The 22,675-nt window shown below is 42.7% G+C and overlaps 1 protein-coding gene across 1 annotated transcript in view; it reads left to right on the top strand.

Moving 5' to 3' along the window:
* TMEFF2 (transmembrane protein with EGF like and two follistatin like domains 2) overlaps positions 1–22,675 on the top strand; it is a 128,162-nt gene that overhangs the window by 69,213 nt on the left and 36,274 nt on the right. Inside the window, exon 5 of the mRNA XM_064660480.1 lies at positions 5,167–5,263. Within this exon, the coding sequence (XP_064516550.1) occupies positions 5,167–5,263 (97 nt within the window). The remainder of the gene's footprint in view (positions 1–5,166; positions 5,264–22,675) is intronic.

The following is a 22,675-nucleotide window of genomic DNA, read 5'->3' as shown; positions in this document are numbered from 1 at the left end:
ACGTGCCCATAGATAGCAGAGAGGTGGTTTCAAGGACTCACCAGTGGTGGTGTGGAGAAACAGATCAAAGGCCCAAAGGAGAATATTTCAGGTCTCCTTAAGAAGTTCTGTGTCAGGTCCTGAGCTGGGTAGAGACACTGTTTTCTTGTGCAATAAGTAATTTCCCCAGAGTGTTTGTGGGTGTGAGGGAGAGCAAATTAGTATTTATTGAGATGGAGCCAGCCAGCAGGAGTAGAGTAGAACAAGGCACATCAGAGTTTGAATTTATTACCAATCCTGTAGGCCATTTTCCTTTCATTTTGACTGTAATGCCATTTTGAGCCTCAGCCAGACTTCGAGAGCAGAGTCATTCGTGAGCTGACCCCCTGCTTCACACCCTTCATTTTTCTCACTTTGCAGGTTTTGACTGAGCTAATGCTTTGAGGAAAAAAAGACTTATTGATTAGAGTGGAGTCGCTTGCAGCGTCTGGGCTTTTATTGGTACAGTTTGTGAGATGTTGTTAGGCGCTCAGTACAGGTGCAGGTAGTGTTTGTTCTAACACATTTAGTAAATTATGCTGGCTCCTCTGCCCTGGTTTCTCAGAGCTTTCTCACTTCATCCACTCACCTTCTTACCTGCTCAGAGCGTTCTTGTTAGGACTGAAGCATGTGGCAAGATCATGTCAGCTGTTCCAAAGAGCATCCTCCTTCTCCTCCTCCACTACATTTTTGTTTGCACATTGTCTTTCATTCCACAGTACAAAAATGGCCATCAACTCTCATCTCCATGTGATTTTTGTTATTAACTGGATGTTATAGCTAAAAACCAAGCATGTATCCTGTTAGGATGAGTTAGAGCAAGCTAGTTTTGAAGTTCTTCTTTGAACAACAGCAAAAATGTCCCATTATGAGGAGTCAAGTTAGAATCAGCGATGAGCATAGATCTGATCACATCAATCAAAGGAAGACTACATAATAGCAGTCTTAATTCATAATTCATTATAGTCATATTTCGTATATTCAAGTGTGTGGTGATGCTTTATACTGTCTCTTTGTTGTGTTCTCCAGTATAGTTAAAATACATTGAATAAGGATTGTTATAATAGTCCTACAAAGCTATGTGAAAACTGAGCTGAGGCTTTCTTGAGTTTGCCCTATTACCTGCAGAGGCATGTTAGCAAAGAGAGAGTCGGAGATTTGTGTTTAGCCAGTGTTGCCACCTAATTGTCTCTCACCCTCACGGCTCACCAGCTATTCTTCCCACTTCCATTTAGTCCTCACAGTATGGTCCACTGGGCAAGTTACATGCATGTCCCCAGTGACACTTGGTGTATCAGATCAAGGTGTCATGCATATTCCTTACCATCCCACTGGAGCTGCTTTTCTGGAAATTGCAAAGAGTTTATTTCCCTCCTGACTTTGACACTTGTCAAGATCTTGGGAAGACACTGAGCAAGGGTTATCAGAAGCTCAAGCTCAGAGATTTTGATGTCTGTTTGATAAAACATCTAAACCACCAGTCCAGCTCCCAGCATGAGTCTGGAAATCTGTGTGCATAAAGTCCTAGCATGACTTTTGGGGGTTGTAGCACTTACAGAAGACTCGACTTAAGAGATGAAGTGTAAAGAGAAAGTAGAGGTGTCTACAGTGGGGGGAGCAGTTTGGGGTTTTTAGTTTTCTCCTGATGTTACAGGAGATAATCACAGGGTCAGACCTGTGATTATCAGACCTACTGATGATACTTTTAATCTGTTTTTTCTGCTAGGGAAACAGAGTAAAATGCCTCAGAAATGTTTTCTTTCTTGTGGGACTTGCAAACAATACAAATCTTCTTGAAATCACAACTATCTGATCTGAGTGCAGTGAGAATGCCAGAGAAGGACCAAATTATTAAAACAGAAGCTGTTGTGGTTACCACAGTCCATTGATTCTGTAAATTGTGTGTAGTGCCTTCACAGCTAAGAATTTATATTGCTTAGGAGATTGACATAGTCTCTGAAGTGACTTTCAGATAATGTTAGTGACCTTCTAACCCTTTTTAGCACACTTCTTTGGACTCTCAGAGTTGCTAATCTTGCTAATGCAAATAGGAATTTGCAGCTTAACATTTCTCAGTTGTGTGAGTAATAAGTGGTGGGCTTCAGCGATCAGCCTCCCCTGAGCCCTACACTGTTCCTGCAGGGTCTTGGTGTTAAAACCTCAACAGTTGCTAATATGAGAACTATGCAACATGCATGAGAAGAAGAATCGTTCTCCTTTTTAGAAAAGGAATCCAGAAGCTAGATTATTTTTGCTAACCATTTTTTTTTTCGGCTGGGTTATGAAAGAAGTGCAAATCAGCAAGTGCAGTGAGGGAAAAAAGGAAAAAGAGTCACCTTAGAAAATAAGCATCCACTAGTCCTCAAGCTAAAAAGCAGCAGGAAATGTTGGGAAAATAACTCATTCTAAGATGTCCAGATTTATCAAAGCACTTATCTGCACAGCATGGAGAAAACAAGCCCCTGTGTGTGTCAGTTCTCGGTGTGGGTGCATATGCCAGTGGGTATGTTTGTGTAGGGAGAGAAAACACACCTTTAGGAAATGTAAAGAATAATATTATCTATGGTTACTGCCAACAGAAAGAGTGAGTGAGATAAACAGCTGTCTTTTTTAATCAGGACTGCTGCACACTAGAACATTTAATGACAAAGTGCACATTGACTATGGAAAGCTGGATGCAGAGCTTCTTCAGAAAACTATGAGGGAGTGACCTGTTATTTTCAAGTAGAAATTCAGAACTGCAGTGTGCCTTAGTGTGAATGGTCTTCTCTAAATCAGTTACTTCTCTTCGACATGCTCAGCCTTTCAAATGCCTTTCTTTAGTGACTTAAGTAACTGTATCATTTATCTTGTGATGTGGAACGGTGTGAGGTCCCTGGTCAAACCACACGTGCTGGACAATTATGAATGGAAACATTACAGGGAGGAAGAAAACAGAGCATATGTTTTTAATTAAAAGGAAATACAAGGGAAGTGCTTTGCAGAATAACAAAATAAATAAATTAAAGCTTTATTCCATAAAGTATATATTCTCACCCTCCTGAACTGGAGCAATTGTCGTGTTTTCAATAGGTGAAAATGGCTGTTGAAAATGCCCATAGGTCCCATTGTTCTTTGCATACAGTCACTAGTTACATGTCCTGCCTAAAGTCTTAACCACTGGAAATCCCCTGCCAAGATTGGCTGTCAGAGTTATCTTCAATAAAATAGATTTCTATATTTAAAATGTAAATGAAACTTAGTGAAAATTGCAGGCCTGGACTCAGCTGCAGGGAGGTGGGGAGGAGCATGAGCCTCACAGTCAGAATCACACTGGTGGCACATGGGGATGCTAATGGTGTGAGGATGTGGCACTTGGATACCTTGTCTACCCTTGTACATTGACTTTTATAAAATGTGAGCCTAAAGCATTTCTCAGTTATTTAAGGAAACAGAAAAACCACAGCTCAGTCCCTCCCTATAAAGCCTGACAGTGCAGTAGAATGAAAATCCAGTATGTGTTTTCCTGGTTTCCTTTTAGGTTTTTTTGTACATGAATTTTAGGGATATAAAGGTGAGCAAATCTGTACAAATAGACAATCACCATGCTCATCATAGGTGATTTTTTTCAATTTAATATAGTCTAAATTCAGGCATGACTGATAAGAAATTGGTGCAGCAGAGTTTTATACCTAAACATACCAACACTTCCTTTGACTATATTATCGCTCAGGAAGAAACATTTTAGACAAGTCATCTACCTTAGGTATTTCTGTGGTCTATATCACTGTAGTATCTAAGCATATCACAATATTTTAATATACTTGTTTCCATATTCTCTGCTGGTAGAAAATGGTATTATTCCCATTTTGGCATATGGGAAACATAACAGAAGTTGCATAATTTGTACAGGGTATGGAAGCAAGTTTGTTGAAAAACAGGCTTTGGGGTTACACTTGCTGCTCTAGGGTCAAAAGCCCTTTCTCCTCTAACAGCTTTGTGAAAGCTTGGGATTCTTGTGCTTTCTTGAGTAAATAACAAAAGCAGCCTATTCTGACACAAAAGCCTCTGGTAACAACACAAGTGTACCTCAAGCAGATGATTTGTCCACTCGATGTCACTGAGGCTTCCAACACACTTCAACATGTCCACCAGCTTTGGTAGGCTGGACCCAAGTGTGCAGTAAGCCTGCATCACAGTGCTGACTCCAAATGCCAGAGGGATGACACTGCAGAGGCTGTTTGTGCAGATAACAATATCAGTCAAAGCTGATTGATGCTTAAATTCTGCGTTTGTTTAATAACTCTGCAACTGGCAGAAGGATATCGCTAGGTACAGTGTCTTGGTATAAAGTGGCATCCTTCAAAAGATATCAAAGGGTGTTTATGTACTTTAATACAAACATAGATAATGTTTCTTTTGGATCTTTTAACAAACCCCCTTTTTGTGCCTACCTTAGTGGTCTTTTTCTGCCTTTCAGTACTCAGCCATCAGTATTTTCTCGCACCCATATTTTTATTTTCCCCTTAGTCCCTTCATGTTTTTGGCTTAAGGGCCAGGTACAAACCTTACACAACTGCAGACATTGGGTTTCAAATTTAACCTGTGCTGGAGATTGTGCCCTCCTCTGGACAGCACTAAATCTTTCCTGCCAGAGATAACTACTCCATGGGGCTCATAACTGTACTTCTGCAGAGAAAAATGTTTTGCCTTTGGAATAGACTAGATTGCACTATATGGCAAGTAATTTCAAAACATTTTCGAGGAAAGCATCCCCTTGGGGCCATCTCAAGGCCTTCACGGGTAAAGGACACAAGGCAGCATGAGATGCTATCAATTCACCTCCATTATTTTCCCAGGGAACAAAGCAGTGAGGCTCAGTGGGGACACAACCTTCCTGGGATGCAGCTTGAAGGGAGTCATTGTTCAAGAGGAAAGAGAAGAGGAAGGGTCTTTCTCTGGTTTTTAACTCCATAAGTCAGGGAATTTTTCCCAGACCACCATGGGAATCTCTGTGTTGGCCCCGTTCAGAAACAGCGTTGGCCAGCCGTCAGCTTTGCGAGCAGCACATTAAGCTGATGCAGTGAATAGATTTTTCTAGAGTGAGAGAAGTGCTTTGCTACAATGCCATCTTTACTAATGTATATTCTTCTGCTTTCCATCAAACAGTCAATGAAGGCTCAGGTGAAACCAATCAAAAAGAGACATCGACCTGTGACATTTGCCAATTTGGGGCAGAGTGTGATGAAGATGCAGAGGATGTTTGGTACAGTAATTTGCTCTACTCTTCTATTTTAATGAATGTTGTATTATTTAAAGGTACTGTGGTTTAGAAAGCATTACAAATGTAAGATACTCAATTTTCTGCACCCAGAGATTCATCTCAAAGTGAATGAGGTGGTTGTTATTCTGAAAAAAATGTATAAAACACTCTGGTTTGTAATTTTGGAACATGCACAATTTAGAACAACTCTAGAAACACAGTTATCCATTTTGTTGCCATTATAACTTATGTTATTCCATCTGGGGTTTTACAGCTTCATACTTCAGTAAAAATAGAATTGGGAAAAATAATTGACCTGAAGCTTTTCCAGTTAGAAAGTATCATTAGTATTATCATCATGTTAATTCATGTGTGGCATTAGAAACGCTGGGAAATCTGTCTCACTTTTTCCTAGTTGCTGGAGTTGAAAACCTAACCCTCAATTGTTTGAAAAAATGAGAGTGTACATTTAGACATTTTCTCAATGGAAATGGTTTTAATTTTTATTTTTTAAAAAATGTTTCAAAATTATTCGTGTTTTCTTATTATTTTAAACCTTAATTACATTAGCTGAAGGGAAATAATTCTATTTACTCAGATTTTTATTTTTTCATTTTGTATTTTGCCTAGGAACTATGCAAACATATATTAGGCCAGCTCTGAGCTAATCATTTCATTGTGATTTTTGGAACAACCAATAGATCAAAAAGGTCACTATTCACAGAGTTTTAGTTCTAGCGCTGCCTTAGTGCCCTGCCTCGTATTTCTATCCAAGTAACTAAAACAAACTTAGAGACAGAACAAAATAGTCTTGCAAATGTTAGAGCTATGGTCTGTATGGTACTTCTAAAGCTGTGGGGTAGTGTTAGTTAAAGAATGGACACAGAGACTGGGCAGTGAGATGTTAATACAGCAACATGGCCCAAGTTGTGACTTGGACAGTAAGAATGGCACAGAGAGGAGTCAATGACTGAATGGTGAACATGATAACTGGGCCCAGTGTTAGGCAGGTGACCTCACCCAGGCAAGGCACCCATGTCCTGTTGGTCAGGTTGGTTCTAGTCTTTAAAATAACCCAACTAAACAAACTGCAGAGTCCTTGCTCTGTCTCCAGTCATCAAAGGAAATGGTGGTGTTGATAAACAGGAGCAAGGTGCATCATGGTTATAGGTTTCAGTAATGTAATGAAATTTGCGAGTGAGAAATTGCCTAATGTTGACTTTGCTTAAGGAAATTACCCCAGGTGTTACGATTTTCATTGTCTCCTTGGCTGGTTGTCCTTGAAAGCTTTCGTGGTGCAGTATAGAAACAAAACCATGGTAAAATTAATATATCAAAATTCACAGTCTAGTGCTCATGTTTTCATAATTAAGTGCACTTCCAAATTGGAAGGCAGAAGAAGAGAGGGGCAAGGAATAAAATTAGCTACAAGATAACATTATTAATCATAAGCACTGAGTAACAGTGTTTATTTTTTTCCAGAAATAGCTTGGTAAAATTGCCTGATCCAACTTACTCCAGTGTTCCCACTGCAGATTTTGCACTGTCTAACTCCTCCCCTTTGAAACAACTTGGCCTATATGGAGCAGCATAATGACAGCAGGAGCTGAGGTTCTCAATCTTTATTGACAGGCAGTCTTTCTGCAGGGGAAGGTGCTTCTCAGGGCAGGAAGCAGGGAAGGGCATTTACTGGGTGGATGCCATCAGACAAACTGCTATAAGGCAGGAAAGCCGATTTCCAACCAGAAATACAAAGACCTTGTAAAGCCTGTTAAAAGGTCTGCTTTGAAGTAAACAACTTCATATGCCATAACAGTGCCCTGGTTTCCCATCCCTGCCCCCTGATTAGTCTTGGATAAGCATCTTTCCAAAAAATAAGCCTCCTAGCTTTTTCATTATTCTTATTTCTAGGAAAAAAGCGAACTACATATGGAGGTTCTAGACCCCCTCTTTCAAATGTATGTTAATTGACTTTTCATGTTTGGCACTAGATAGACATATTCCCCCACTCCCCCTGCCAAGATTTGGTGGGCAGAAAATGTGCTTAGATTAAGTGGGAAAAGAAATTTCAATTTATTTTTCGATTACTGTTTTTATGTGGATCAAATTTCAGATGTAGGTAGGGCTCCTTTAGCTGTCTCACCTGACTGATGAGGTTTGTACAGTCCAAACGGGGTCAGCAGTTCCTGGTGGTCCCAGGACCTGTTATTACAGGATGATGAGCCCAGCAATGGCAGTGAATCCATATCAGTCAGGAGTAGTTTGAGGGTGCAGGGACAGTGCCTGGTCCATTCCAGGTAAGAGGGATGCAAGCTGATAGCAGAGCCAGACTTCAGAGAGCTGGGGATGCGAGGCTGGCTGTTCGCCTAATATTTCTAGGGTGCCAGAGTAGATCAGAGAAGAGAGCACAGGTGTGATAGCAGATGTGGTTGTGCTGCTGATGATTTAAAGTGACAATTGACATTATTCTGCGTTGTCACAGTCTGTTATTTTGCAGACCATTATTTCTGGTTTAACTCTTACTGTTTTTTCTTTTTTTTTTTGTTTATTCATTGCAAGTTGTCACTCATCTAAATTGTGCTATTGTACTGTGTCACCATTATTTTTAAATCTTTTTATTTGCCTAAAACCAATCTGTTAATGGCTAGACTCCTGGGATTCTGATGGGGGGGTTGGCACAGAGATTACTTGAAGGGGTAAGATTTGTGTGAACATTTTCTGGAAAGTATGAAGAAAAGGCAGAAAAGAAACCACTGTAATAACAGGTTTTCCATGGCATGTGAAAGCACATGTGTTATTATCCTATTCTGCAGTCAAGTATCATGAGAGTGAATGCAATTTGGCATTCCATTAGTGAATCTCCTTCTCTAAGTTAAAAACAAAGACTGTTCAGTTGAAAGTCTTTAACATCTTGCTACTTTAATATGTGAAAGCTTCTTGTCACTAAGAGGATCGTGTATTACTGGCATTATTCCCACCTTTAATGCATTTTGCACCAGTGGGCTTCATGAATATTTAAAGCAGGGCAGTGGCTATGCTCTTTAGCACTGGATTACAATCTATTGGTAAATCAGGCATTTGGTGTTGCTTGCTTTGGGTTTTATTTCTGAGTTGGCTAAGGAATAATTGATTTTGTCAGACAGGGCTACTCAACATAACACCAAGAGATATACTCAAAAGGAAATGCAGAATGAAGCGTAACATTTTGAACTGTGGTATATTTCTAAGATCTTCCAAAAAGCATCTATAAAATACTCACTGAATGTAAACAGTGCTCTCCAAATGGAGTGCCTGCTCTTTGCTGAAGTGGCTTAGTTTCAGTACAGAACCACATCAGAAACCTGGACTCCAGCATTAATCTCCTCCATATGGGCCCCTTAGGAAATAAGAGCACTCCCTAGACTGGACAAGCCAGGGTTTGCACAGGTACTGGGCAGCTATTTCAGAGGTCCACTGATGTGCCCAAAGTGGAAGGAGATAAATAATAGGAAAGACCCTTCTGTTGAATTTCCTTTTGGAAAATGCTGACAACAGAGAGGACAGGAGTATTTTCTTAAAACCAGATTAAAGCCTGCAAATCTCTGACTTGCAGAGTTAATCAAAATCAAAATGATGAAATGTATCTGTTCCCTCGGAATTTCAATATTAGCAGGTCAGCCAGCAGCAGTCTTGAAGTGCAGCATTGCCCACAGTAAGATGCAGGTTGCCAGCTGGAAGACAGACATGCAGAGATGTGTAGTGTGCTCAGAGAGTGCTTCTCTTGCAGCCTGGCAGTGTCTGAGGAGGTGAGGAGGCCATCTCCACAGAGTGCTCCTCTGCCTGCCCCTTCCTCCCTCCTGGAGGTTGCAGGTGGAGGAGAGAGGCAGCAGTATCTCTGGCAGGAGGTGCCTAACCCTGAAATGGGCCCCTTGGGGGTTTGCACCAGTAACAGAAGGAGCCTAAATGCCCCTGCTGTTTTCTGCATCTCCATCCCACACCCCCCAGGGACTCCTCCTTGGCTGAGTTTAGGGTACTGTACTTTGCCATAGGCACCGTGCTTGTGGTAGGCACCTTTGCTCCCTCTTCACAAGCCTGGCCCACACTGGAGGAGCCTTTTCCATTTCTTGCAGGCAGACAAGGATCCCACCAGGCAGGTCCAGCTCAGGAGAGGATGCTGAAGCTGTTCTGTGGGGACACTGGGCCCCTGATGACCCTAGGCTGGGAGCTTGGGGGAAGGCATCCAGGCCTGAATGAAGGAGCTTGGCATGCTCAGTGTCTAGGTCAGTGGGTGAAGGAAGGAGCGTTGTTCCCAGGCATGCTGTGTGGCTGGGTGATATTCCCGAGTGAGATGGTGACACTGCAGCATAATTACAGCAGGTCCCTTGTGTCCTGCACTTCTTTCCACATGGCTGGGACAGTAAACTCCACTTACCCAAGGCAGACAGGCACATACACAAAACGTATAAAGAAGATGAACTGCCTCAGTCCCTTGTTTCATATTTTACTGTTAATCACTGATACATCTAGTTTGGGTAAATGCTTCTATAAGGCAAGTGAACAGTCTGCAGCTCATGAGGATGACAAAACCACATTCTCATGCAAATAAGTTGCACTGTACATGGGAGATAATCTGTGCAAATCATGCAGCTGCCATCTGCAGCGACCCCTATAATCAATATTGCTCTAGCAATCAATATTTATCTTTATTATGGTATAGAAAGAAAACTAATGTGAAAGAAGCTAATGGTTTTGCCAGCTTCTCAATCCACACAGCAATTAGGTCAGTCGGCTTTGGGTCCCTTCCCCCTTCCATCAGTTGCTCTCAACCAGAGCATTTGCAAACAAGATGCTGTACTGATATAAAGTACTAAAAGGTAGTTTGAAGTCTCACATACATTACACGGGTATTGGCTGCTTCGTGTTCAGCGGTGTGTATAATAACTATGTGTGACCTACTTGTTCCAGATGCAGAAACAACGAGCTGCTTTAACATCTGCAATGTCCTGAGCGTTATACAGTAGATATATTGCTGTTTTCTGCTTCTTTTCTCTGTCTCTTTTAGTGAAAAAGTAGATCTTTGTTCATGGCTGGGTATAACACTTAAACATACAAATTGAACTTGTGGTTCAGATAAACACAGAAATGGAATTAAATCATTAAAAATACACAATTCTGTAAAAACTTATATTTCTGCCTAACTTGAGATCGTACCTAGGGCATGAAGTGAAGCTGCTTCTGCAGAAATCTTCACATGAAGCTTAATAGTCATGTCTAATAAAGTCCAGGCCAGGGTTTGCAGAGGGTAGTAAAGACACTGCAGCACACAATCTCTGCATTGCACAGCAACAGATGACCAAGCATCTTGCACCTTCTTACAGCCATGTCACTTATCTTACACCCAACCTGATAACAGAGCTACCTTCAGTGCCTGCCCAGAAATTAGCCCATTTCTGTCTCTGGTAACTGCTAATGTTTCATTTGATGCTTGTTCTATGGTTAAAAGATTTTGAAATAGAAGGAAAGCAGCTGACTTCCAGGGTAACTGTTGAGATGCCATGTGGAGACACCATGCAGTGGGCTAAGAGTCAGCAATACTGGAAAAAAATGTAGCCTAAGCAACTGGACATTGTTCATTTAAGGGTCTGCAATGAAAGACAAAACATGAGAAATGTTAGGCAAAGCAAGATGGCACCTACCTGTCTGTATGTTCTAACTGTTAAGCCTGCTCTGAGAAAGGATTGGGTTGGTGGCTTCTGTTGGAGCCTGGTCAGCCAGATCCTGCTGCCTCTTGGGTATGAGAGCAGCCTGGGGCTGTGGAAAGAAATGCCACATGAACTGGCACAGAAGTGAGAAAACTAGCAAAATACAAAATTGTAGTTTGAATTCCTGTCCACAGCACAAACAAGAACAATGTTGCAGCAGCTGCAGCTTAGGTGAAAGCTTCAGCTTATTAGAAACCAGTGTCTAGACATCATGTTAGACTCAGAAAATAAGATCCCCAGGTCAGCATTGCATGAATGCCACAGTTCCTATGAGGTAAGATACTGAGATATTTTAGGACTCTTTCAGAGGGCAGTTTCAACCTAAAACTAGCCTAGGTGAAAAAGGGACTTCATACCCCACCATAACTAGAGAAAGACCCTCACTGACTTCTAAAAGACCTTAAATCAAGCCAAAATTTGTGGCTTTCCTCTTTCTCAGAATGATTCTGCAGAAAGAGGAGAAGATATGGAAGAGAATGTTAACTTGATTTTCAATGGGCATTTCTCTTAAGAGAAGCTTATGGTCCAGTTCTGCAGTTCACAGAGGAGGACGGGGGACTGAGCACCTTGTATTTCTAAACTGATTGCACTGTGATTGCACTACTAGTGGCTTGGCTAGAAAGTTAATGCTTGGAAAAACGGTGGCTTGTTTGGCCATCTGGTGAAATTGTTTTCTCTACATACATTTTATTTGGGTTTAGTTAAAACCAGCCATTTTTCCCAGTTAGGTGAGTTTCAGAAAATGGCCTTACCATCTCTGCATCCTTCATCCTTTGCCAAAATAGCCTGTTTAATTTTGAAGTGAGACTGATTCCCAACTCCTTTAGGGTGATGGTTTGGAGAATTTGACCTTTCTATCCATTGAGTCAATGCAATTCTTCAGAGCCTTATGTTCATTTGAGTAAGTCCTGCCTTTCCAGATTCTCAGGATTTATTTTCTTAATAACATTCTTTAAAAAAAAAACAAACTTGTTTTAACATAAGCCAAGATTGTCTGGAGTTACTTATGCTTCATAGTGTTTTATTACCAATACACTTTGGAACACTCTGGTAAATAATTCAGCCTACACAAAGAAATTGGCTATATTTTCTCTATACATCGAGGAAGTCTGTCGTGTAGACTATATATCACAGCTCTAAATGTTCTCAGATAAATGCAAACCCACATTGTATTCCATCTGTACTACTCACACAAGTAGGTTTTTAGGGACCTTATACGACACATCCATCTCTTATCCAAACACCAGAATCCCTAACATTTGGTTTTGTAATAAAAAAGACATTTTTTATCTTTTGCAATTACAGCAAAACTTGCTGTGTGTCCAGGGGATAATACCCTACACAGTCATAAAGCTTATAGTTGTTTTTTTTCCTTGTGCTCCTCTTTTCAGATGCTCATCCAAACTTGCTTTTCAGTTCAGAAGGTGAACTTGCAGTTTATGGAAGTCATGAAAGTTATTCCACTGACTTCAGTGAAACAAAAGTTCTCTCCTAGTTTGATAACTATGGAGTAACTTCTCAGTGGAGCCTTTTGCTGGTAGAAGGGAGAACAGACTCTGTTGGAGTGTAAATGCTCTGTCATTCACACAGTGCAAAGGAATGACTTGGAAATTGTGATGATAAAAGCAGAATTTGCTTTACTGACTGCTTCAATTGCTTCAGAGGAAATATTGATTTGTGAAAAGCCAAAAATAACTTCTGAGATTTTTGGGGGGTTTTCATGTCTTACAGTGCCATGACCCTGTAGAAGCAAGACAAATTCTTTTGAAATTTGGGGGAGGAAGGCTTATAAGACACGTAGTCATCATTTGTCTTAACAATTACTAGTTTGTCAACATTAGAGCTGGGGAAAACAGCTGCAATAATTTAAAAAGTGTGGCTCAAAATAGCCCAATTCTCCCAGTAGGTTTCCATGGCCAAAATACCTGCCTATGTGGTGTGTGAATGGGAGGCATGTAGGCATGGAGGGATGGGTGGTCATGGCAGAGAAGGCTGGAGGGCTGGGTGGGGAAAGGACAGAGGACTGTGGAAGCAGGGAGGTAACCTAAAGCTGACTTGAAGCTAGTCCAGTTTGTTGTTTTCTGGCAAGTGGGGAGGGGCTGCGGTGGCTGCCCATGTTCAGGGACTCAAGGAGAGTTTGGGGGCTGCTACCTAAGGGTGGGAGGAAGGCTGTCCTCACCTGCCTTCCCTCTGCCTGGCTTTGAGGCTGGAATGGCACACCCAGCATGAGCAGGTGAATGAAATATTTATATGGTGGGGACGGCTGGAGGATGTGTGGGGTAGCAGCTCATAAGGCACTGAGGTGGTTTGGCTGTGGACTGTGTTAACACTGATCTGTACCTATTACAAGAGTGCATGTGTGTGCCTCAGCATTGTACGAGGCAGCAACAGCATCCCTCTGTATTTTCAGGAAATGTATACAACACATACACATGACAGCAGGGTGGAGAGCAACCATTGGATGTGCCCAGTTTAACAGGGTAGGAAATGAACCCAAGGTTTGGGGGAATTTTTTACTCCTCTGCCACCAGATGTGACTGTGGTTTTCAGCCCTAGGTGGGAAAATGTCGCAGCCTTCTGAGCGCATGCCTTTATTCGCGTTGGAAGGAATGTTTTTGGCAGTCTCTTTTGTTCTCTTGCTGTAATACAGGGTGTTGTAAAGATCCTGCCTGGCTCCTGACACTTTGTGGGAGGTACACAAAAGGGTCCCTTTGGGCTCTGCAAGGGCAGAGCTGTGTGCAGGTGCTCCGAGGCTTGGTTTGTAACCCCACGGTTTCGTTGGTTGTGTAACCTTGTAGCTGGGAGACCCTGGGCTCACCAGGTTGTGAAAGTGCACATAAGGGATGATAATATGATAATGCACATCAGATATTAATGTGCATTGACACATAATCGTCTGTGTACATCAAGGCATTACAGCATGAAAGAGCAAATGCAGAGGCCTTGGAGAGCAACGTGCTTTTACACCTTTCCCCCCCCCCCCCCCCCCGCTTTCTCTTAGCCTTGTTATTTAAAAGTAAGCGTTCCTCCCTCCCTGGCCCCCCATTTAGCCAAAGTCATCCCCCAGCAGTAAACGGAGCGGTGCCTTCACGACGGCCTATTTAGTCGCAATAAAAAGCCGATTGGCCTAATGTGCAATCAAGAAAGGAGTGACATTTATTGCTTCAGTTTTATGATGCTGTGAACTGAGCAAGATTTGGAGCCTTACAGTGCCTTCAGGGGGCAGGAGATCACCAGCAATGAATTGTATTTATACCTTTTCCAATTTCCTACCAGCATTTTAGCAATAAATAGACTGTTGTTATTGAGTTTTATGTAAGTATGTTTACGAAAGCAGGAATACAACTTTGTAGCTCAGAATTACATGTGTTGGCTAAATAGATCAGCAGAGAGAATAACTATGTAAAACACTGGGAAAGCACTTACCAATTTATTATCAAATGTCTTAATAGAATGCTTCATCTCTTCCATCCCACTTTATGTTACTATTAAAATAGAACTGCCTCCATTGCAGAAGGTCAGAGGCTCCTTCACACACCCATGTTGGAACATCAAGGGCCACGATTTGTTCACACATCTAAACCATTAAAAATACATCCCATGCATTAAATATGAGCCTGAGGAAAACTCAATAGTAGCTGACGCAGAGGGCTGACCTCAGCTCTCACAGCCCCTGCGGAGCAGCAGGTGTCCCTTCCTCAGAGTCCATCTCCTGCCCTGGTCCCTTCCCACATGGAGGCTGCAGCTAAAAGCCTGTGTGAGATGTCCCCAGACGCACAGATTTAATTGCTGTCTCTCAGCCTGCCCATTTTGTAACGGAGCTCTCCCTTGTGGAGGAGCACGGGTGCCCCAGGGTCACCTGTCCTGGCCAGTACTTGCTCCTTTTTCAAGGAGCTGCAGGTGGATTCCACTGATCTGTGTCCGAGACCTGAAGAAGGTTACTGTCATCTCATTAGTTTGCTGGCAAGGATATGTCCTTCAGATGGCACATTTCCTTTGCTCATCTGTCTTCCTTTTCCTGGCAGCAGTACTTTCCCTTGGGGCTTGATCCCAAAAGCAGCCAGCCACTGTGGTCATCGTGAGACAGCAAGAGAGTCACAGAATATACTGAGCTGGAAGGGACCCACAAGGATCATTGAGTCCAACCCTTAGCCCTGCACAGGACATCCCCATAAGTCACACCATGTGCCTGAGAGTATCATCCAAACACTTTTTGAACTTTGTCAGGCTTGGAGCTGTGACCCCTTCCCTGGAGAGCCTGTTCCAGTGCCCAGCCACCCTCTGGGTGAAGAATCTTTTTCTAATATCCAACCTAAACCTCCCCTGACACAACTTCAGGAGAGGCAGCATCCCCAACCAGTCCTAATGCCTAGTTTCATACAGCAGCTTTCACCTACAGACCTGAATGCTCTGAGGAAAAAGAAGGTTACTGCTGCACCCTCCTTGAACGTGCAGAGAAGTGATTTGCTGGAGTGCCAGTCTCAAACCTGTGGGCTGAGATCTCTTTTCCCTGCTGTGCAGGATGACATGAGGTTACCTTTCCTTATTGCTGTCTGTGCAGAAGGTGCAGGCAGTGCCTGAAGAAGAAGCCTGGAAGAATCCTCCTAAAATTTTGTTAAATATCTAGACTGGATTTTGTTTTGTGGTTAAAGGCAGCTAACCAAGCAGGTCAGCCTGGAGTATGTAGCCTGTTCAGATGGCACTGTCCCAGGCAGGTCTCCTCAGAACCATGAGCCACACATGTTTGAGGATGAAGAGCAGTTTATGGTGAGCAGTATGGTTTTGCACACCTGGAGGCAGTCTTTACATTGAGTAAGTCTTTTTCCACAGTTTTCTTCTCACTATTTTTAGGAAGGTCACTCCTAAGCCTTTCCTTCCCCACCAGCAGTGAATGTCTCATGTGTTGTGAGGGATTGGCTGGAAGGACACTGGTCTCTGCTAGCCAAAAGGCCATCATCCCTTTACCTTCACTGATAAATCAGAGCTTGCTTTCCACTTTCAGAAGTAACTTCTAGTGTTGTTAACAATGGTATAACCAGAAATTTGTCCCTGGTCCCAGATGGTGTTACAGTTCTCTGTAAGCAGATCAATCCTTCCAGTATGGCAAGGTCCATGCCAGGATCTGCAGCTAGATAGTGTCCCATGCTTCCGACTGGACACTGCAGTATTCCCACTGGCTGTTGCAGGCTGAGGTGAAACTCTGGGATTTGTGGAAACAGTTGTCATCATTCTTCTGGCTTCAAAAAAGGAGCGAACAATGTCAGCAGTCTGAGGCACACAGCAATAAACCGTTCGTGAAGGACAGCCTCAAATGTTTACAGAGAGAGAAACAGTCAGCAAAGCTTTGTTTTAGCACAGACTACAGAGACGTGAAGGACACCAAGTGTTGGCAAACCATAAAAAGGCATTTATTTTATTCTGTGGGTTTTAAATAAACTTCACACGTTAGATACCTGCAGACACTAGAACTGGCATGTGCACAGAATTAGAATGTTCTGCTCTGGTCACACAGCTAGTGTGAGGGTTTTTCCATGACTCTTCAAACCCAGTCATCAGCCTTGTAATTCTCTGTTTGGCTTTAAAGCATCCAATCTTGCAAAGATTGCTTTATACAACTTAGTTCCTTTTAAATAGGAATGATATTTAAAAAAAATATGACACATTCATTTTGCCCTAAAGGTGTTAGCATACAATTCAATGTACTGTTGAGGGCACCAAAGGCATCAGGAAGCCAGATGAAGGTCGTATTATAATTGGTGCTGTGAATTGCAAGAAGGAAGCAAAGGTGAATTTCGTAATCCTTTTTGTCAAAAACTTTTGTCAAAATACTTTTGTCAAAAAAGTTATGGGGTAAAAATTAGAGGAGAACTAGGAATCAAATTGCAGTGTCTTGCACAGTAAATTAAAATGTTTTTCATGAGCTGCAGTCTCCAGGATGACTTCTTGAAAACTGGTGGAGCGTGAGACCATCTCCTCACCGAGCTCCAGGAAGGAGGCAGTGCCCAAGAACTCTCCTCAGGGCTGTAAAGCAAGGTGTCTCAGGGAGCAGTCCAAGAAAATGTTTTGGAACAACCTCCATGAGCTGCCATAAAAAAAGTGTGCTCTGAAAAATCCACACGTATTTTTAAGCATTGCCAGTCAGTCCCTGCTATTGAGCAGCAGCAGCGTGGCAGCTGTACAGCGATTGCCCAGGCTCCTGGCTCTGCGCTCCAGCTACGCTCCCAGAGTATGTTGCATTTGGTATGCAAGGAAGGGCATCAGTAAATATATTCACCACTTTAGTGCATTTTAGCTTGACATGTGTCCAGTGAACAATATTTTGGGCTCTTGCAGTGAAAAAAGCAGGGGGAAAAAAAAATATCACCTGATTATTCAGCGCTTCCTTCTGTTATGATGCTTTGGGGTCCTTCAAATCATTTTCATTATGCACTACATAATAATAAAAATCTCTATGCAGTATGCTGATAATTCCGTGCATGGTTTCTGTGATTTCTAATTGTTTGAATAACAGGATGCTATTGAAATGCCATGCAGAAACACTGCATCACCCTGAGGGAATCAAGCTTTTCTCCTTTTACTCCTGGTGAAGATAAACATTTGAACAGTTGAAATAGGTAAAATATCCCAGGGAAGCCGCTGTGCAAAGTAGACATGCTAAAGCCTTTAGTGCAGAAGCTGTGCTGCAAAGGACAAAAAGGAAAAATAAATTAGATAAATGAATAAATAAATAAATAAAAAACATTGAATGGAAGGCACTCACAATAAGCCATGTTTTTTCTTCTCCTGTGATCTTAAAGCAGAAGAGAAGCACTAGCAGGCCCAGGAAAGAAATACCGCGTGCTATTTTTGTGCTGCCATTATAAAATATGTATTGTTTATTGTTCTGCACTGCAGCTAAAGTTTTGCATCAGCCTCAAAATTACAGCAAAGTTTGTTTTGAAGGAGATATGCAGTGTCTCTATTCTTTAAGCCTCTTAATGATGTTCTTAAGAATGCAGTGATAGGATTTCAATCTCCTGGCAAGCACAGACAGGTTGTAGGGTATGATTCATAGAAAGAGTAAAATACTGTGTGCCAGTGTGCATTATGAATGTATTTTATATATATGTTTGTCAGTGTACCTGATGTTCAGCTGCATGCAAAACCAGGCAACGGTGCCAGGCAGTTTTGTCACTTGGCTGGAGGCATCATTGGGTGCCACCCTCTTGAGCTGTGCTCCACATGCTGCAGGGACCACTGTGGGGCACCTAAGTTTGACCAGGCTGCTAAAAGTCCCTGTTGACTTTTAGTACTGAGGGTGCCAGGACTTAGCACTAAAACTTTGCTCTCTGTAAAATGGGTATAATAGTACCAGGTCATTGCTGCTGTAGGGCTGTATGAGATCACTGTAAAGCTTAATGGTGTACTTGCAGATGGGCTGAGGGTCAGAGGCAGGAGCTCGTATTTATGTGGTCCTTTTGACACTGATGTGGAAACTAAGGTGTGTGCAAGCGCCCTGGAGCAATCCAGTTTAGCTGCCTGTGTGTGCAGGCAGCTTTGAGGATGGGTGATGTGCCGAGGTGGGTACAGAGGTGACCTGTCACTGCTCCCCGGTAAAGGAGTATCGCAGGCAGTGAGTTTTAACAAGGCACAGTGACGGTCTGAGGAGGCTAGCTGAGCTCCCAGAGGCTGGGTCTACCCAGCCTGGTTAACCTTGCCAGTCCTTGCTTAGAGCTGGTTCAAGAATCTCTGCGTGGTGTTGTGCTGAGACACATTAAACATACCCAAAGCTGCCTGGGTAAGTGAGCGCTCCCAGCAGCCTCCTGACACGGGGCTGAACCGTGGTACAATGCGTGCATGGATGCTGAGGCGTAATGTTAAGCCTGGCTTCATTTCAGCTTGCCTGCTGGTAATGTCAACAAAGATGCCCTGTGTACCAGAGAGAAAAACCTTGCAGGAATCCTAATGATAGAGAAGGCATTTGGGACTGATTGCCACGCTCTTTATGCAGGAATATACTGCCAGGTTTGCTTTAAATGGGCATTTAATGTCCTACTTGGAGGGGCAGGGGGCTTGGAGAGGACCATGCTGACATCCAGAAATTTCAGCTTCTGATCACCATTTTCTAGTCAGAGCAGAGGAAGATAAGAAATGTCTCTAGTGGAAATATCATAAATGTACAACAACTGTGGTTTTATTTATACACTGTTTTATGGCAAAGGAAAGGCTTTGGGCTTTTGTATGCTGCAAAATGTTGTTGGTTTTTTTCTTGATTTTTTTTTTTTGCCTGAAGAAAATATATAATGTTTAAAATGATTGCAGAATGGAACATTACTTTCCCTGTAAAATAGTGCTTGCTGAGACATGGTGGGATCTCACACTTGACCAAATTAGCATATGCGCTCAAATATCAGAGCTCTGACTAGTAAAAATAACACTAGATTTGCATTTTCACATTTTTAGCTCTTGCTTCCCTGTCTGTTTGGTTTTATGCCTTTTTTCTTGACTGACAATTCTCTTTGTGGCAGATTTATTGCTGTTCTGCTGTTTGGACCCTGTAATCAACTAGACACTTGGCTGAAGACGTTAGTCATTTCATTAAGTACTTTTTTGCAGATATCTCAGACACAATTTTCTGTTGCTCTGGTTCCAAAAAGCAAATGACCCATGGCCAGCAAAGTCTGAATATGAATCTTTAATAAACAGAGGTAGTACAAACAATGCTCTCAGGTTTCCAAACAGCAGAGGGCTAATTAAAAGATGTTGAATGGGGAAGAACTGCCATTGCCATCTCGCTCATCTGACAGAAATGTGCCTGCATCTGTTCCCAATGAAACCGCTCTTTTGGAAGCATTGTCTCATTTATCCTCCTTGCTTCCAATCGGAGCTACATAGGAAACCTTCCTCATGCTATGTTCAGATATTGGATAGTAATTTTTTTAAATTATTTTTCAGTAATACATTGCTGAAAACAAATTCTGAATAGTTGTCTTAGGAGTAAACATAAAGCGTAGAGTGAGGTTCTTTTTGTCATCACCGTGTCGCTGATGGTTATACTCTATTCATGAACTAAGGAAATATAATTATAGCATTCCCTTACCCTTCATGGGCAAAGAACCATTCTCTCATTTTATTGAGACACCTCCTTAAAACTCAGTTCCTCCCTCCAGGGACAGTCCTTCATAGCCATGAATCCTGTCTCCAGTTGCTTGCTCTCTGCAGGCAAAGGTACTCTCTCTGCCCAGAAAATAATACCATATGTTATTTGCAGAAGCGTGAGGAGTTAGGAGAACTGCACTCACCCGTGCCTGGTTTATGGACTCCATTAATTTTTAGAGAGACTGATTCAATAGAAAGCCAAGTTGGCTGCTCCAGCTTGGCCAAGCAGCCTGCTGCAGCACATCACCATCACTGCTGGGCCATAGACCTCTGGGGTCTGGGCAGCATTTTTTCATGGTCAGGATCTGGGCAGGAGATGACTTCTTTGTGCTCTTCTCTTATTTCCCTGGGAAGGAGAGAAGCATGTTAATCGAGTGAAATAGCAACAGTCACTCCCCAAATGCCCGTGGGTTCCCTTGTGCTGTTGAGTACAATCTTTGCAGTTACTGCCTTGACAGAAGCTTGCAGAGCAGAGTGCAGCGACGTGCACCCCACAAGTCAGTAGTGAGGCACAGGGAGGTGCCTTTCAGCTTCTTACCTGCCTCAGGCTAAGGTCAGCTCTGCCAGCTCTCCAACAGGCACCCTCCTGGGCTTCTCCTGCATGTTGGCTGCAGAGCTGCATCTCTGCCTGCAGACACCTTCTGGTTCATCTTGGATGTGACATTCTCATGACAGGGCTCAGCAATGTCATCAGCCCAAAATCTTCTGAAGAGGTGCCCAGGTTTGCCTGTTGGACAGTCTTTTTAGTTTGCTTTGTTTATTTTGCTTCTGTGATCACCAAAGTAACCAAATAGGTTGCTGGATGTTCAGCTCCTCCAAGATTATCATCAGATGAAATTAAACGGAATAAAGTAAAGCGTATAAAAGAAGGAGAATTCATCGGAGACTATCACAATGACCTGAAAGAAAAGACAGAAAATGAGCCTTGTTTAATAATTGTTTATGGTGGAAGCCCAAATTTTAATCAATTAACATATGAGCCCATTACTTGAAAGATGCGTTGGGCCTGTGAGGCAGCATCCAGTATTTCTTCCTTTCTCAGGGGAGCTGCAGGGTATCAGCTGACACTCCGGAGGCTCTCTTTCCTCACAGATGCTTTCAAAGCTGCGTTTCTGACTGCAGAAGGCATAGTTAAACCTTACACATGTATTTTGCGTATGCCCTTGGGTACAGTTGCATCCTGTGACCCCCCCTAGGAGACCTCACTGACCTTCTCACAGTGTCTTGTTTGAGGAACGCTCAGTCAGCCTTTCCATTGCCAAACTTTCTTCAGCTCTACACTTAAAACACAGAAACCAAATAGATTTATTGATATAACTATAATCAGAAGTCATAGCCTGGATGATAAAATGGCCAAATTATCAAATTACTTAAAATCAGAGCCATACTCAAGTGCCTCAGGGACTGGGAAGCTGCAGGCAGGCAGCCAGCCCACCAACCAGTACCAGCACTGGGTGCTAACGAGGAGCAGAACAGGATTTCTGGGCATGGCAAGTGTTAGGGTGAGGCTCTCTTTGGGGTAGGGGTTTTCTGTGTCCCACAAGCGCTGAAGACTTAATGTACTCCCTGCGACCAAGCAGGGATGTCACATTTTGGTTCTCCTTGTTTAATAGGAGACAGTCCCACTTCTGCATTTTATAATGCTTCAAGAAGTGAAGGCACCTTTACCTATGGCAACAGGATTTCATTCAATCAGATGCAATAAGTGCTGTTTATTTGGTATTTATTCCATCAGTGGCGGATCCCACCTAAGGCTCAGTTGTGCTCTGTGGCCTCGTGTGTCGGCTCACACAGGTTTGGAGTACATGCCCCACCTCTTTCCCTGCAGTTTGCTCTTCTGGAATTTGGGGGCGTGGTTGAAATTGCAGACTGCTTGTTCCTCCAGTTTGAAAAAATGTGTTTGAACACTGTCATTTCCCCTGATAAGAGGAGCACTATAAATTAAAAAGAGCCAGCAACGCAGGCACATTAATCTTCCTGATGCAATCCTACCTTTAGCATTTCCTGGCATATATTTGATGTTGACTTAATTGTGCAGCCTTGAAGTAGGATTTGAGTATATAAGTACAAAAGTAGTAATAAACTGCAGATGCAAGCTAGAGGTTGCCCACTGAAAACTGTGCCAGGGGTGGACGATGCACAGATCCTTGCAGCAAGGAGATCCTTGCAGCAAGGGGTGACAAGTTTGCTGTAGTGTTTTTTCGCTGTCCATTTAGCCCTGAAAAATCAAGCTTCACACAGGATCCTATAAGCCTTGAGCATATGGTGTCATCCTGAGGTTGTCCCTTCCTGCTCTCCCTCGCACACAAGTGATCTGACATCAGCACGAGCAGCGCGTGGTTCGTGGTGCTCGTGCGGTGCTTGGAAAGAAAGGCCGGTCTCACAGTTAAGATTTTACAATGGAGTTCAGAAAAATCTTGCTTTTCTTCTCACTTTTACTGAAAGAGGTCAGGAAAGCAATTTTGGCTCTTTGTGTTTTGGAAGGCATCAAAAGATGCAAATAAATGCCTGGTGGGCTCTGAAACGGTCTTTGAAA

Source organism: Pseudopipra pipra, chromosome 7, assembly GCF_036250125.1.
Source record: "Pseudopipra pipra isolate bDixPip1 chromosome 7, bDixPip1.hap1, whole genome shotgun sequence".
NCBI classification, from domain to species: Eukaryota; Metazoa; Chordata; class Aves; order Passeriformes; family Pipridae; genus Pseudopipra; species Pseudopipra pipra.
The sequence above is the reverse complement of the archived record's forward strand: the minus strand, read 5'-3'. Positions and strand labels throughout refer to the sequence as shown.